This window comes from Schistocerca gregaria, chromosome 4 (genome assembly GCF_023897955.1).
Source record: "Schistocerca gregaria isolate iqSchGreg1 chromosome 4, iqSchGreg1.2, whole genome shotgun sequence".
Taxonomy (NCBI): domain Eukaryota; kingdom Metazoa; phylum Arthropoda; class Insecta; order Orthoptera; family Acrididae; genus Schistocerca; species Schistocerca gregaria.
Window position 1 is genome coordinate 216,520,614 of NC_064923.1, and position 18,043 is coordinate 216,538,656.

An 18,043-nucleotide genomic window follows, 5' to 3' on the forward strand; every position below is an offset into this window, starting at 1 on the left:
TTTCCTGAGTTTCCTGTAAGCACCAAAAGTCTTTTCACTATATTCTCAGGAGCATTACACAACATTGCCCTTCTGGTTGGATACTGTAGTAAATCTCCAGATTAGTGCAAACTTTTTTGCATCATGTAGTGCCATCATTTGAAGTCCATATTTAGTTTGTGTGTTGGGTATGTGCTGAAGTCGGAAAGGATGAAGTGTTCCATCTATTGTGGTGAATTCACTCAGGCTGTAAGAACTTTCACAATTAACAACAAAAGCGTCCAATACTGCACGAACTGTATGAATTGCAGCCAACTTATCAATTTTTGCTCTGTTGTTCCTCATTTCCATGTCATTACAGCACAGAAGAAACAGAAACCTTTTGTAACTCATTGCTGTCCTAAGCAGTAGTATTCCTGTTCCATCTGCCACCCGGAATTCCAGTACATTAGGATGATGACCTTTTCTTGATCCATTAAAAAAAAAAAAAAAAAAAAAAAAAAAAAAAAAAAAAATCCCGAACAGTGTCATTAATTGTGTGTCACGGTGTCAATTTATTATCTCTCTTGCGCAAGAATTGACATATGCCTCACTGTGTATTTATATATGTATTTGTACAGTTTACATTTTCATCAGTTATTCAAGGTTAGTTATTTTCAGAAAAGCATTAACTTTATCATTTATATCCAACACATTATTCTTTGGTCCTGGTAGAAATTCCACTTTCTTTTTTTCTCTTGGTTATTGACACTTCAGCACAATGGCTTTTACACAAACTCCCACACGTCTGCTCTCTCTCTCTCTCTCTTCGAGATCACCACCATCCTCACCTTCAGGTTCACATCAGCTGCCATGGTCCTCTTATTCAATGTTTTTGTCACTCAAATTCACTTCACTTTCCTCCAGGTCTGAAAAGTTTAGACAGACTTCATTATCACTTTCTTAGAGTAGTTTATGAATTTCCTCGTCTGATACATCCTTTAACTGAAATAAAATATCAGAAGAAATGAAATGAATGAACAAAGTCCAGTTGCCAGTATAACCAGATTAACATTTAATGTGTATGTGTACAAAATAAAAAAACAATAAGTATAGTTAACTTTTATTAAACTTACCCTTCATACTGACCACTGGAACAAAGCTTGCAACTGTCACACCATCAGGTGCGCATTGTACTTTTTACAACATTTGAAGCCTCATTGCTTACAATTCAGGAAACAAACTGAGAAAGCTAACCAAAGGAACTGAAGCTACATTAACATTGTTGAGAAAACATCAATAATGGAATACACGGCACAATAGCTCAAGGTTAAGGTATTGATTAGACATAAAAGCTGCTGTTGTACTTTCTGCAACAGCATGCATGCTTGAGGGTTAGTATAAGAGGTGGAATAAATGTCTGATACTCTTGGGGTTTTTAAAAAGCCTTAGTTGGGGAGAAAAGGAAGACAGAATAACCAGAAAAAATGAACAGGTCAAATAAAGTAAGAAAGAAGAAACACTTCTGGGATCATGTGATAAATCTCAGCTTGTTGCATTGAACACTGCTTTCAAAAACACAAGTGATGAAATTATACATGGTCCAGTCACATTAATGTGGCGACCACCCATGTTCAATATCAACGTGTAATAACCACTCACATATGGAAGATAGCATCACTTACAGTGGAAGCTATATAAAGATTTTGGGAGGCTGCAGAAAACAATGCAGTCATTGTCTTAATGTGAAAACGGAGCGATTTATATGATGTCCAAAAGGGCATGAGCATTGGCTGTTGGGTCAAGGGTAAAGCACTTTCCGAACAACCAGGTTTGTAAACTGTTAAAATATACTATGCATGTCAAAACTGTGCTATCTGAAACCAGCTCTGAGATAACAGTGGTCCACCATGGGCCATAGATGATGGGTGAATGACAGCTGCAGAGATGTGTGTGGGTGATTAGAAGTGCAACCATTGAACAGCTGGCTGCCCAGATGAATCAAGGGTTACCAACAGTATCTCCTCGACTGTTCAGTACGTGTTTCATGCGCCCGTGCTTGCTGCTGTTCATTGTTGATAAAGGCTGGAATTTGCTTGCCTATACTGCAACTGGACATCCACTGAGTGGCGTAGGCTGTCTTTTCAGATGAATCACGTTTTATGTTCCATTGGATAGATGACCGTGTACGTGTATGGCATGAGACATTTGAAGCAAACAACCCTGCAACAATTGTCGGAATGGTCAAGGCTGGAGCAGGGAGCATTACAGTCTGGGAAATGTTGTTATGGTATTCCCTGGGTGATCTCGTCATTCTGGAAGGGACAATGGATCAACACAAGTATACGTCTATCCTAGGGGACAATTTCCTTGGCACAATGGATCTTCCAGCAGGAAAATGCAATGTGCTACATAGTTCGCGAAGTATGAGAGTGGTGTGTAGAGCACCAAGATGAGTTTACTGTATTCTCCTGGCCATCTAACACCCCAGATTTAAATCCAGTCAAAAATCTGAGAGACCATCTCGATCAGTGTGTATGCACCACAGATCCTCAGCCGAGAAACCTAGTGCAGCTGGCCGTGGCACTGGAGTCAGTGTGGGCCCACATCCCTGTCAGTGCCTTTCATGACCTCACTGACTGTTTTCCCATGTCTTGCAATGATGTGCACTTCAGAAGGTGATTATTCAGGCTTTTGACAGGCGTTCACATTAATGTGACTCGACAGTGTGCTACATGGACAGACGGATGGTGGGGATGGGTTAAGAGCTGCAGTGGTTACCAGTAGGACTCCATCATGGTTGATAACAGATTTTGTAACCAAATTCTGGGCTGCAAGCAAATTTAAGATGTCATCTGCATCAGTCATGTGTCTGACTGACACATAATGATATTAATCTGTTCATGTCATAAACAGCAAGATTTCCATAAAAGGGTCAAACATAGACAAAAAATATTAGGCTGCAAAACTTGCTCAGCTGATAGAAATGACAGAAACTTCAGAGCAGGAATGAAAGAGCAGTTGAAATACATATGGATGCTATGTTCCACAGGTGTAAAAATTCTTACAGTAGAAGATTTACTGTTGAATAGAATGAACGTGCTACTTAGCACAGTATTTACGTTGCAGATAAAAATTGAAAATGAGGAAAGGCAATAGAAGAAAACATTGTAAAGTATGCAGAATAAGAAAGAATTCTGTTACATAGAAAGATTACTCAAACTCAGCCAAGTCCACATCTGGACCTTTAGTCAGTAAACCAGGCAACCTAGTTTCCTACACTCATTTCAGTAAATGGCAGACTATTCTCGAATCTCCACTGCATAAAAGCACAATACAGAAGCATTTAAACTCATTACTGGACAGAAAGATGTTTACACAACTGATAGACAGATGAGCACACTATGAATATGGTGACAGAAAGGGCATCTGACCATAAACTTCAAAATAAATAATTGCCAAGACAAAACAATTGCCAAAATAAACCGAAACCCGCGACCATGCGGCTGTAGTAAGAAGAGAAGCAGAAGTAGTATGCTTAAATAAGATGGCTGAAGGCAGAAAGATACTGGAAGCACATTTCTACAGGCTATGACTTCTTTCTCGTAACAGTCTACTGTTAGCAAATATTCAAATGAAACTGAAGCAGAAATGTCTGAAAAAGGTGGACCATATAAAAAGTGGGATAAATACATACTGAAAGTGTTTTAAATGTGGTGCTACAGAAGAATTTTAAAAGCTAAATGTGCTGTAAAGCTCAAAATGAAAGTGAATGTATTCTGGTGCAAAGCTATTCTCAGAAGGAGATACAACTCAGTGGGTAAAGGTAAGTTTAGCATCAATGGCTGAGAAAACCCAAAGGGCAGGTCAAACACCTAACTGTAAAGGTTTTCCCTGTTCTTTGTGCCTGAAAGCACCTTTCTGTAATGAAGTATGAGCTATGTAAGTAAGTGTAACTGTTAAGTGTAGGTGACTAATGGATGTGTTTGCAGTGTCTTGTTCATGTTAGAGATGAAGATGAAAGGAGAGGGTGCTCCTCGTAAATAGCACCGAGGGGGCCGTGAAGCATAATATCCCCATCCAGATCACCATCAACCATGTCATGTGCACCCATTTCATGAGAAACTGCAGAAAGATTTGAAATTTAATCCAGAACATTGGCACAAATACTGGTGATCAGGAACTTAATGCCACCACCTGTCCTACCCTTGCTGGCCAAATAGGCAGTGAAAATTTCATCCGCCACCAGGATTCGAACTGGCTTACCTCGTAATCGAGGGCCACTGCACAAACGTGTGTCAGCATTCTAAGCTGTGGAGGCAGGTTATGCAATGGGTATTCTACTAAGACATTCTGCCTCTTAACTAGGAACGGAAGAGACAGGGCGATATAAGAATAGACAAGTGAAACAAAGATATTACTGAAGACAACAGTTATAATCAACAGTGGCAGCAGCAGTGTCACAAGCAGTTAATATCCATTACTGGACAAAGATAATCCTCAAGATTTTTTCATGCATTATGTTCCTCAGTGATTGGACACTGGTTGCAAAAGGCAACCAGAGAATGGGCTTAAGTTGCACCCTCCATTCTGTTTTACATTGTCGTATTGCTCTGTTGGGTTGGGTTGTTTGAGGGAAGAGACCAAACTGTGAGGTCATCGGTCGCATTGGATTAGGGAAGGACAGGGAAGGAAGTCGGCCATGCCCTTTCAAACGAACCATCCCGGCATTTGTCTGGAGTGATTTAGGGAAATTACAGAAAACCTAAATCCGGATGGCTGGATGTGGGATTGAACAGTCGTCCTCCCAAATGCGACTCCAGTGTGCTAACCACCGGGCCACCTTGATCAGTATTGCTCTGTGTCCGACAGATTATCGTATTGCTCTGTGGATGACAGTTATGGCAGCAAATGTAACTGTTGTGATTCATTTTCATTACATGGTATGTTTCTGTGTATCATTTTTTTTCCCCCATAATATACAAAGTAATGTATGCAGCTAACCGTGAGCACTGCCCTCCCCCATCCCCTCCCGGGGTTAGGTACTTTTGATGCTTCCCCATTTTTGATATAGAGCACAAAAATTAAATTTTAGAATTTGTACCTGTGGAGTCTATTTCCTCTTGTATTTTTAAGAATTTTACTCTCACTCGAAATACTGAAGTGGCTTGGTACCATTACATCCTGTACTGTTTCTTTATTGCTGGATAAAACGTAGTGAGTTTTATTTTCAGTTCTGTTTGGTCTTTGCCAAATCGAGTTGGCATTTGTTTTCTTCTGGAAGAATGTGCTGAGAGGAGACACGATATTTTTCTCGGCAAATTCTGCTAATGTGTGACATCTGTCATTTCTGGTATCATTGCTATAGGTTTTCACTGCATAAGTGTTATTAAGTTTGAGTCCTACTATTTTGCATCAAAATCCCCAATTGCCTTTCTGTAGTGCAATTTTCTGTTTTTTATCAATTTCTGTAACTCTTTATGGAGGGAAGTCTCCTACCTTCTCATCTGAATGTGAGTACATTGGTGGATGGGCTTGCACATTTTCCATATAATATCTTTTGTACATTTTCAAAAGTATTCTGTTTGAGACCTATTATGCTGTTTATTAATTTTATTAGCAACAATAAAACCTGCACTTACGAATTTCCTCCTTGCTTCTGTTTCATTGGTATCAAATATATGTCCTGATTTTTATTATATGCCCCCCCCCCTTTCTCCCCCTCTCCCTCCCCTGATAACCTTGTAATTGAAATCAGGAAAATTATGACATGATAGTGTGATCAGATATATATAGCATGTTTGTAGGAGGCATTTGTACGATTCATATTAGTGCTTGCCAAGGTGATGTGTGCCCGACTGTGCATGTGCGGATCAGTGCAAGCTGTGTCCAACCACTGCTGACTGCAGTATGCCCTAATGCTTTTAATTGAAAGGTTGTGTTAAGTTTGAATGACATTTATCGTGTATTATAATCATGTATGACGCTGGGTGTATCAGGCAATATGCAGCTTAAGAATCCACACCCTTGTGAATGAGTTCTGGCCTGTGACATTTGCTGGCTACGTAACATGCCTCTGGTACATCATTCATGCGTGGTCAATGTTTTGTTCAGTGCTTGCGAGGAAAGTTAAATGATGTGTCATTATTGTAACAGTAATCATGACTGTGTTATGAACAGCTTTGACAGTGCTTTCTGGAACATGCTGCCGCATCTTTTCTGACATTTTATTTTTTGAAATAATACTTGGTCTATAAACAGTATCCATAGGACCATTTTTATGTTACATTTTTTATTTTATTATCACAGTATTAACTAGAATTATTACTACATTTTTTATTTTATTATCACAGTATTAACTAGAATTATTACTAGAATTTATCTATATATTTAAAGTTGTGTGTTTCATACATGTTTGTTTGTTTTGTATAAATAGTAGATAATTGACAACGACCATGATGTTGAAATTTTCTAAAATTTACGGCGTCAGCAGAAACATGCCTGCACTGAATTAATAATGTCAGTATGATATTTCCCTCCCATTGCATTAAATGGAAGTGATAGGGAAATTGTGTTCTGAAATTCTTTGTGTGTCTGGGTTACTGTGTTTGTGTACTTGGTTTATTTGTAGCACACTCACATACCTCAAATCAGTTACTAATACGAGTTATATAGACTGCATACTGAGTCCTTGATCCTGCAGTCATCGAAATACTTTGTAATGTGATGCCAAATGTGTCTATTGTATGCAAATACACACAACAGGGCTACGAAGAGTCAGTGCTTATATTACTGTTAAATGAAATTTTATTTTCTACAAGTTAAGTTTTCTAATTTGAATCAAACTTAAGTTGGAGATCTCTGTGCCATTACATGAGAAACTATGCATAACACAATGCATGGTTTCTTTTTATTATTATAAATAAAATTGAGTTGCTTTTCCTTTACATCTTTTACTTTACATTTCCACTTTTTAATTCCAGACTTACAATTTTGTAAGATCTTTGCGGAGTTTTTATGTAGGGAAATCTTTATTTTACTTAGGTTGTAATTGTTGTGATCTTTGCAATGAAATTGTGTAATAGCATATGATGTGCTTTTGTATTATTTTTGAATTTGAAATATTTCACAAACAATCTCTCTTAAAAACTGGGGGAACAGAAAAATTTCACATTATATTTAGGGTTTTGGCTACTTCTGTCAGTTTTTTGTTACGTTCTCACACATTATATTTGCATTTCATTTACAGTTTTCAAACCCTGACTTTACTATGCCACTTTCCGAAGTGGTGGATACTGTGATTCAGAATTGCCCTATTGATGTACGAAGGCCTCTCTACAATAACATTGTGCTTTCTGGAGGTTCCACTATGTTTCGAGACTTTGGAAGACGTTTACAAAGAGATATTAAACGAACAGTTGACGCCAGATTAAAATTAAGTGAAGTACTCAGTGGTGGGAGAATAAAGGTAAGGGTGTATGGTACTTCATTGCTGTAAATAGTGACATAAGAGTATGTATAACATAATTTTATTATATGCATTGTACCTTTATAAAGCATTAGGCTACTTATTTAGTTAGCATTTAGATACACTGTTCTGCATACGGTATTTGCTTATTAGCTGGATTTGACCACAGGTAATATTTTGACTATGCCCACATTTTCTGTGCCTCCTCTTTTTCTCCTTTAATGTGTTCAACTGTATGGTTGGTTTGTAGCAGTACACATGCCTTCCTATTAATTTCTGCATACGTAGCACATCCCTCATCACCTAAAAGATGCTGCATGCATGACAGCAATGGTTTTACTTATCTATTCCTTTTGCTAAGTAGCTCTTCTGGTCATATTATCGTGTCTTAAAATTTGTCCTAAGAATTTGTCGTATCTTGTTTGAATGTGCTACCGGAGATATCTGGTTACCTATACTCTTCACAGGACATCTTCATTGATAATTCTTCTCTCTCCAGCTGATCTTTTTCCTTATGTAGCACCAAATATTTAGCCCACAGAAGGAATTTGTGAGAGAGAGATGTTCAGATTGTACTCCACCTGTACAAACTGTCCGAACAGGCTTTGTAAGGCGCAACGGTATCAACTGACTGACGAAAGTGTCATCCTCAACCAATAAGCATTGCTGGATGCAGATATGTAAGGGCATGTGGTCAGCACACCTCCCTCCACCGGCTGTTGTCAGTTTTTGTGACTAGAGCCACTACTTCTCAATCGAGTGGCTCCTCAGTTGCCTCCGTACTGAGTGCACCCTGCTTGCCAGTGGTTGGCAGGTCCAGACAGTCATGCATCCAAGTGCTAGCCTAACTTTGTATAATATAGCCTTTCTACGTTAAGTTCTAGCGATTTAGATTTTCAAATGCTTTAAAGCGAACAGAGAAATGATGGCATAATTTATTTAATGTTACAGGAACAACTCATGTCTATGCAATCAGCAGTCAAAAGTATTTTTGAACATATATTAAAATTAATTGCTGCTAGTAGTGTTTGTGGATATTAATACACTAAATTTCAAACACTCAGATGGCCAAAAATCTTAAAGTTATTCCATTGCTTGTTGACTGAGATTGCCTGTCTCATTGCCGTATTTTGTTTTCTATTTGTTCTCGTATTAATGTTAGTAAATAATTCTTGTCTTTTGTGGACATATTAAAACACTGCAACTTTTAGAATTAAAAGTCATTTATAATTAATTAACTGCTACCAGATTCTTTTATAACAGTATATTTTTCCATGATGACATGTCAAGATGCTTGGCACCTTATCTTCAGATGTTTACACTTATTTATGGGTCATGAATGTAGGTGTGTGTGTGTGTGTGTGTGTGTGTGTGTGTGTGTGTGTGTGTGTGTATTTTACTAGTGGCATTGCAGAATTTTGCAGTGGAAGGTTGTAATAGAGCTAATGTAAACCATTGTAAGTAAAGGAACAATGTTCACAACAAAATAAATGTAAACATCTGAAGATGGGTTGGACATGAAATTAATGTACACTCAGTAATGCGACTTTTAAGGCATAATTTGTTGGTGTGTCATGTGTCATGGTGCCATTTACCCTTAAACATTAAAATCATGAGCACTATAGTTTTGACTATGTGTTAGGAGCACTGACGTTGCATCGTGTAATGAAACGGTGCGCGAGCTTAACACTAGAATGGCGAAAGTGGTCAAAATGATGCCTTTCAAACTTTTTCCTTCATTTTCATATCCAATTTATTTACTTTGTTAATGAAATCATATGATTTTTCCTAATTTTTTTCTCCTCTCTACGTTGATGTATAGGATTTACAATTTTTTTTAATATATATTTTATCTGATGTACCTGTAATGGCAGGGGGTGTCAGTTTGATCCCACTGTAATTTATTTTATGAAGATATTTAAATTATCCGACAGTAAAGTGACAACAGTCACCAGTCATGCAGCGCAGTTGCTGCTCATTGTCGCAACTTGGCATATGTAAATTTCAGTCTACTACATTTTTAGCCTGTGTCATTCAGGTAATAGTCATTGTCTACAAAACATGTTTTCCTTCGTGTATCATCAGTGTGCACTTTGAAGAAGTGTCACATCTCTTAGAGAAATTCGATGTTGAATCAGAAATTGACTTCACTGATGAAGATAATGATTATGTACCTGAGGCAACAGAAGATGAAGACATTGTGAACGGGAAGCAATTAGTGGAAGAGGATTCATATGCTGATCCGTGTCAATCACCACCACCTGCGTCACAGCAGGCACAGTTGGTAGTGTCTACAAAGATTGTTTCTAGGGATGGAACCATATGAGAGACGCCAATTTTTCATCTGGAAAAATGTCAGCTGTGAACGTTCTGAAGGAAACAACTAAATGACTCTGTTACCAGTGCCTTCCATCTTATTTTTGACGAAGCAGTGTTACAGCACAGAAATACACAGAATCAAATGCTCGAAAACTATTAAAAAGCAATGACTGGATTGTCACTCGAGAAACCGTAATGTATGCTCGGGGTGTCATTTGTACAAAAAAATGTCTGTGGATGATCTCTGGTTGTGCTGCTGTTGTGGGCCTACTTTTATCAAGGACATAATACTGAGGCACAGGTTTCAAGAGTTTCTCAGATATCTCCATTTTTGGTCATTGAAAGCAGTATTCAGTTTTACTACACTGGAGAAAATAAAACATTGATGAGCAGCTATTACCAAGAAAAACAAGATGCAGGTTCACTCAGTTCATATCCAACATACCAGACAAATATGGTCTCAAATTGTGTATAAAAAATAGAATAGGATGCAAGTGCCACAAACTAAAATTTTCAATATTGAAATAAATGTTTCTTAAATATTGGATGATTATATTAATTTTATGAAAAAATGTGTATATCAAAATACCCCTACAAAACATGAAAACAGTTTTTTTATGAATATGTGTAAAGGGAACAAAACTTATATGGAAAAAGAAGTAAGTGCCATCGTTTCATCTTCTGGAAAATGCCTTACTAAGTCTGTGAAAAGGATGTAAGTCAAGGGTTTATGTTAAAAAAAAAAGATAGTAAGTCCATTGCAGTTTTGAGAACGTTTAATAACTTCACACATAATTTTACTCTTTCAATGCTGGGCTAATATAGAAAAGGCATAAAATTAAATTTTGGATGGTTTTTTGAAGCAGTTTATTCCGCTTCTTATTTCATCGGTAAGTATAAGCCACCTGAAAACCAAAAACTGAATCAGATGTCTAAATTTATTATGGGTTTCTCAGCCATATACACGATATTTTGACTTTATTCACTTTTGAAATTCGTTGGGATACAGTTGATTGTTTTTGACTAAATCAGTGTGCATTTGATTCAGGTGTTTTTTGTGTTTTGTCCTCAAAAACCAAGCAACTTGATTTCTTTTTTGTTTGTAAAACAATTAATTTCCTTTCATATATATAAAAAAATTCTTTGAAGTTGTTTTTTTCACACTTGTACATTTCTCCCAGTACCATCAGGAATGTTATAAGCAAAAGTACAAGTCTGCCTACTTTGTGCTGCACTTTACATCTGCGACCAATAGGTAACATTTGAATATGATTCAACAAATATGTTAATTAGCTTCCTTCATCAACTTTATAAAACTCCAAAAACAATAGCCGTTTTTGTTCACTGCTTATGTTTTTACACTTGTACATACAGGAGCACCTTGCCTGTTCCGCTAGTGTTTGTTTTGCAGGTATCTCTTTCCACGACTGTTAATGTACGGCTAGCCCTTTCCTCTTGCTTCACGTCTCTTACGAACAATCACCTTCTTCCTAACAGGCTTTTCCATTTTCTGGTTGGCACACTAAACACACAACCAGAGAATGCTCTAAAACACACACGTGAAACGACTGAAATCAGTGCCATGTCAATGTACTGTCACCAACTAAAGCAACTGTGTAGCTGAGGCACATGTAACATGGCAGTGGCACTTACATCCCTTCCCGTCTCAGCCCTGCTGGCACTTGAACAGTGCTGCTATCTTCGAACTGCTCTTGAAACTAGTAGGAATTTTTCTGACACTTGCAACTTTTTCTCATTTTATTGTGCTTGGCTTATACAACCCTTTTCACCATAAGTCTTTTTTTTTTTTAATTTTTGGCACTTACATCCTTTTCCATTTTTCTTACTCAATTCTGGTTGGCTGTCGATTTAATGACAAAGTATATATGTAATGCTTTCCCATACCTCGGCAAAGAGGGCATGCATGAAGAGAAGCAGCCACTTTGAGCGCATGTCGTTCTGTGTCCCATGGAGCTATTTGTAAATCAGTGAATAAATGTAATGACAGTCAACTTCTTTGCGTCTCTGCAACTTGCTAAGAAACTCATTCGAAAGAAAACTTCATTAGTTGGTACAGTGAACAAGATCTGTCATGAAATCTCGGGTGAAGTAAGGAAGGCCAATTCTGAAATACACTAGACACTATGTACTATAGTGACAACACGGACTGCACCATGATGGTATACAAGGAAAGAAGAAACCTGAAACCATTATATTCTACAATGCAACTAAGTATAGGGTGGATGTGGTTGAGCAAGTGACCAGTGAATATACTACAAAGGCTGCATGTCGAAGGTGGCCAGTGCATATCGTCTGCAGCATCTTGGACATGGCAGCAGTGGATGTGTGGGTCATCTACAACATAATAATGAACAAGAAAATTAAAAGGAAGTAGTTCATACTTCATCTAGTGAACTCAAGGGAACACAAGAACATCAGGCAAAGGAAGAGGATACGAGACTGAAACCACGTAGAAGGTGTAGGAAGTGCCCAGTAAGCCTCTGAAAGGGTAACAAAACCACCAAAAACTGTGTAAAGTGCCACAAAGCCATGTGTGGAAAATATGTGTGTAAAACAGAAATCACCTGTGCTAAGTGTGTCTAGCAGATTCCAGTGACTTGAGAGAAAAGTAATACAAAGCTGTGTGCAGGAAATAAGCGAGAGTAATGGACCAAATATACTGAATGTTTCTGGAAGGTTGTACAAATAGTTAATAAATGAAAATCTATAGTTAAGGAAACTTATTAGCAACAATAAATTTATCAGATATTTTGTTGTTGGAAGTAAATAAGTAACTAATAATTATTGTTACTAGACAAAATGTATGGATTAGCAAACACTAAAACTCAGATATGAAAATATTACACCTGGGGTCAAAATGTCCCCTTTTTGCCGTTTTAAGGTGGTCAGAAAATCTGCCATTCTAGTGTTCAGTCAGTATGTTAATCCACCTATTAGGTCACCAAAGGTTGCTGTTGTCTGTTCTAAGGCTTCTAGCCATCGTCTCTCTCGTCTTCTTATCGTCGCAAGTTTCACACCCATATAGGACCACACACTAAACAAATTCTTTCATGATCTGTTTGCATATTTCCAGACTGATGTTGGTCCTGATGAGGTAGGTTCTTCCTCAAATTAAATGCAATTTTGGCCTGCTGTTTTTTGTTTACAATTTCTTGCTAGCTTCTACCATCCCTTGTGATACTGCATCCCAAATAGACAAATTCTTCTATCGCTTCTAACTCCTTTCATCCAGTCCTCATTATTATAGGTTCACATTCTTTTTCATTACAGTATACCATCGCTTTAGCCTCTCTCTCATTTATTGTCATAACATATTGATTACCAAAATTCTTTTTTATTATGCTGATGAACTTCTACAGTCTTTGGATCCCATGATGACAGCAATGTCGTCTGCATAATGCAGCACATCCATTAATTTTGGGCTCCAAACCATCTGTTTCATGAACTGGGTGTTTAGTTTCCTGGATGTAGACCTGTGAATATAAGAGGAGAGATACCATCTGTGCATCACACCTTTTCTAATTTCTGTTCCTTGTTCCTAATCACAGCCACTTTGTTCTAATAGAATCTGATTATCACCAACATGTTTTCGTATTTTAGACTAGTTTCTTCAGCACTAGCATCTGTCACCTGGTAACATTATCACAAGTATTTTGCAGATCTAAAAGAGCAATATAAGTTGGTTTATTTTTCTGTAATTGCTTTTTGATAAGAAGCCTCAGTGCCAGAATGGCCACTATTGTTCCTAATCCCTTGCTGAATCCAAACTCATCTTTAATTAGCGTACCCTCCAACTTGTCTTCCACTCTCCTCAGAATTTTTTATGCATGTGATATTAGGTGCAAGTTTTGGTACTGCTAAGTTTTGTAGCTATCACCTTTTTCAGTATGGAAAGAATGATGCATTTTGTCAGGTTATATCTCCTCTGTTATAGAAGGATCTGATAAATTTCAGCAGAATTATTTTCATGCTGCCACCAATACCTTGTGATTAGTACTGCAGGAATGTCATCAGTGCCCATTGATTTTGCTCCATCATAGGTTTTTAAGAGCTTCCTTAAGTTTTTCTTGCAGAATGCCATCTCCTTTTTAATCTTCATCTGCTTCATCTTCATTTCTTGTTAAATTATTTGATAAGTGTTCTGACATATGGTTAATCAATTTATTCTTTCTTTCTCTTCAAAAACAGCATTTGTCCCTCACTTGTTTTCTACTTTACTCAAAACTGTTTTCTTCCATGTTTCCTCAAGGATAGATTCTTTTGCCGTATTATCATGTAGGATGAAGGAGAGAGAGAGAGAGAGAGAGATAGAGAGAGAGAGAGAGAGTGAGTTCACATTGATTATCTGCATTGTTCAACTTACAATTTGTACAATTTCATCTTGTGTAATATCTTATATTCTTTTAGATGTGATGCTTTGTAAAACAGAGCTTCAAACACCCCATTCCTAATAGTTCAAGGCTATTATACTAAGGTGAACCACAAATATCTTTTGATATTGCTCTAAAAATTTATGCAATTTTTTTGACCATATTCTATGTATCTCTTTCCCTTTGTTTTTTTTTTTTTTTCAGCCAAAACCTATAGACGTGCAAGTGGTGTCACATCACATGCAGAGATATGCAGTTTGGTTTGGCGGAAGCATGCTTGCATCCACAGTATGTATATTTTCAATGTGATTTGGCCCAGTTGTGTTCTTGCACAAAGAAAATGTACTTGCTGCAAATTCTGTTATGGAAAGTAAAACAATTGTTTTTAATGTAACAACAGTAGATGGGGTGATGTGTTGCAGCAAATTATTTAGTAATTATGCTGTTACAAAAAATTTTCTACCAATAGTTATGTCTTAACAACTTTTAGCTTCATTCAAAGTTTAGTGAACACCAGTTTGCAAGAAATTTAAAGTGAATGACAATGTTATTTGTAATTTGTATTTGTAAGGCCACGAGATATTTCAACAATAGACTCAATCGTCAACATGTTCAGGTACACACCTTAATTAAGTTTATTATTTATTTATTTATTTTTGATCTGATCAGTGTGGGATGTGTTAAAAAAATTCATTCACTTTCACAAGACTGTACCTTTTACATGAATGACGATAGAAACTTCGCATAAATTTTAACTTACGTTTAGAGTTACAAAATTTTTATTTACAGAAATAGGTCAGCTTTGTAAGAGTAAAACTTCTACCTGCTTGTACACACAACTTTGGAGTACATTCTGCAATTATGTTTAGAGTCACACTTTTCATTTTCTTTTCGTAAATTTTCATTGAGCTTTACACCGGACATTTACCAAACTTTCAGGCTGTAATCAGACTCATCCCATATTTTTGCTAGCATGTCTATAGTTAATGCGTTCACTGCTATTGCTTTGCATGTCATCTCACCCAAAGTTCTTGGAAGAGGAGAACCAAGCACAGGTTTGTACTTAACAAGCAACTATTTATCTTCAAACTCTTGGTTGTATCACCAAATACTTTGAGCGGCTGGAGGTGCAGTGCCATACTCTCGTTAAAGTCGGCCAGACCAATTGTAACTGAAATTACTACTGTTGAAGTGAAGAAGCAAAATGCCTTTTGTTGCTGTGTTGTTGATATATCAGTTTATCACACATTGGGTATGTAATGAACAAAGGAGCGGGTCAGCTACCTAGTTTCACTAGGTAGACCCCTACTGGCAACCACATAAGCAGGCAACGTGCAACTGGTGCCTTTGCTTTGTAAGCCAAAGTTTACCCCAAGTTTTATGTATCTTTTCCAACCAAGTCCTTTTTCAAAAGTGGATCACTCACACATTCACACAACAACACCACCACCAACAACAACAACTCACACAAACATGGCCACTATCTCCAGGCACTAATTGCCCGTTACAACTGTGTCTGATGTGAGGAGCAGGTGGGGTGAGGGTTAGAGAAGAGGAAAAGACTAGTAGGAGTGTTATGAATAAAAATCATGTAGAATGGGATCAGGAAAGCAGATAGGTGGTCGGAGGACAGGGACTAGCAAAGGTTTAGGCTTGGAGGGTGGGGTTACAGGAACAAAGGATGTGTTTTAGGGAGAGTTCCCACTTGCGAAATTCAGAAAAGCTGGTGTTGGTAGAAAAAATCAAGATGGCACAGGTTCTGAATCAAGTCATTCCGATGATGAAGCACATGGTGTTGTGGAGCACATTCAGCAAATGGGTAGTGCAGCTGTCTCTTCACACTCAGGTTCTAGATCCCATGGCTGCTTTCATAGATGATCCTGCCTTTGATTGTGTAGAAGATGCCAGTGACAAGACTGGAGTATGTAGTAGTGGGAGGATGTATGGGACACCTATCTGTCTCACAATGATATTCTGCCACCCACCCAACCTGTAACAATCCTTGACCATCCCTACTCCACCCCTGCTTCCAACCCCTTGCAGTATGGCTCATATCTCTGTAATAGACCTTTCACATATATATTTATTTTTTCAAACTTTTTTCATAATGTTGCATTAGTTACTCCAACCTCTCTGCAAGATAAATCTCCACCAGTGAACTGAACAAGTTAGCAATGGTAGTTTTGAGTGCCTCTTTAGCTTCAAACTATTGTCCACCAATCCATTGTTTTAACTACTCGATGTTCTGTGTTGATTGATAAGCATTTTTGGTACTCACCTTACATGTAATTTGGAATATCTGACCATGTCCATGATGTAAACAATGGCGTGTGGAGCATGAGGAAATTCATCAGCTGGAGAACCAACTGTGAATCGTCAACCAGAGTACGGTTTTTTTCCATTTGTTGCATGATGTCACTGACACTCTGCTTTTCACTACAAACATATCTACTGCAAAATGTAAAGTTCAAGCGTCATTGCCTAACCTTTCCATAACTCATAACTTGCAGGAGGAACTATTTTGAAAGCTATTGTTAAATGATTTCACACACAGTCAGATGAGTAATGAATCAAAACATTGACTCAGTGGGTTTATAAACTATCATTCGATGGCATGTATTATTGTGAGCTGCCAGTATTTAAATATACACAAATGGCCCTTACTTTTCAAACACACCTCCTACAAGACCTTACTGGAGGTGAGAAAGGTGCTAAGTGACCAAAACATAAATCTTACGTGTGAATTTTTAGTATTTATTCTTCTAACCATGTCATAGTCATCCTCTGTAATTATCATTTTTATATTATTGTTGTTGTACTTGGTTCAAAGACTCAATTGATACAGATTTCCATGGTATCTATGCTATGCAAGCATATTCATCCACAGCTACCTTAATCTACTTACTGAAAACAAGCCTTAGTGTCCCTCTACAATTTTTGCTCCTTCCATTACCAAATTTAAGATTCTTGATACCTCAAGGTGTGTCCATAATGTAGTCAAGTTGTGCCATAAATTTCTTTTCTCCTCGGTGTGATTCAGTGGCTTCTTATTTGTTCTATTCAGTAAATAAACACATCTAATAAAATTATCTAATCTTAAGAATTCTTCTGTAGAACCACATTTCTAGAGTTTCTTTTGCCTTCTTTTCTTAACTGTTTATCATCCATGCTTCACTCTCTGTGCAAGACAACAGAAAAGCCTTCCCTACATTTAAAATTGTATTAGATGTTACAAAATTTTTGTTTTCCAGCAAGGCCTCCCCCCCCCCCCCCCCCCCCCTCCCCAATGCACTTTATATCCTTTCTACCTTGGGCATTGTCAGTTATTTTGCTGCCAAAATAGCAAAACTTCTCTCATTTTCTAACCCAATTCTATCATCACATACTTCAGTGCAACTATGCTCCACTACTTTTTTTTGTGTTTATTTTATGACCTCTTTTCAAGACATTGTCCATTCCGTTCAACTTATCTTCCAATATCTGTGCTGTCTATGATAGCATTACAATGTCATCAGCAAACAAAATTTTTGTTTTATTTATTCTTCCAAAACTTAAATTCCCTTACATATTTCTCTTTGGTTTTCTTTACTATTTCTGTAATGTACAGATCAAGTATTGGGGTAGGTTGGAACCCTGTCACACACTCTTCTCAACTATTGTTTCCCTTACACGTTCGTCAACTCTTATTCTGTTTCCTGTGTAAGATTCATGTATAAGGTAACTTTCAACTTCCTGTTTTTTATGCTTGCTATCATCAGAAGTTCAAAGAGTGTCCCAGTCAGCATTGTAACAAACTTTCTCTTGGTGTACAAATGCTGTAAATGTAGGTTTGCTTTTGTACAGTCAGATCAACTTTAGGACCAGTACTGCCTCACATTTTTCTGGAAGGCAAACAGATAATCCCCAG

At 37.4% G+C, this 18,043-nt stretch overlaps 1 protein-coding gene across 1 annotated transcript in view; it reads left to right on the plus strand.

The window, feature by feature from the left end:
* The window catches only part of LOC126267088 (actin-related protein 3), a 99,795-nt gene that overhangs the window by 71,065 nt on the left and 10,687 nt on the right, over window positions 1-18,043 (plus strand). The window contains exons 6-7 of the mRNA XM_049971956.1: window positions 7,208-7,426; window positions 14,341-14,424. Coding sequence (XP_049827913.1) covers window positions 7,208-7,426; window positions 14,341-14,424 — 303 coding nt within the window. The remainder of the gene's footprint in view (window positions 1-7,207; window positions 7,427-14,340; window positions 14,425-18,043) is intronic.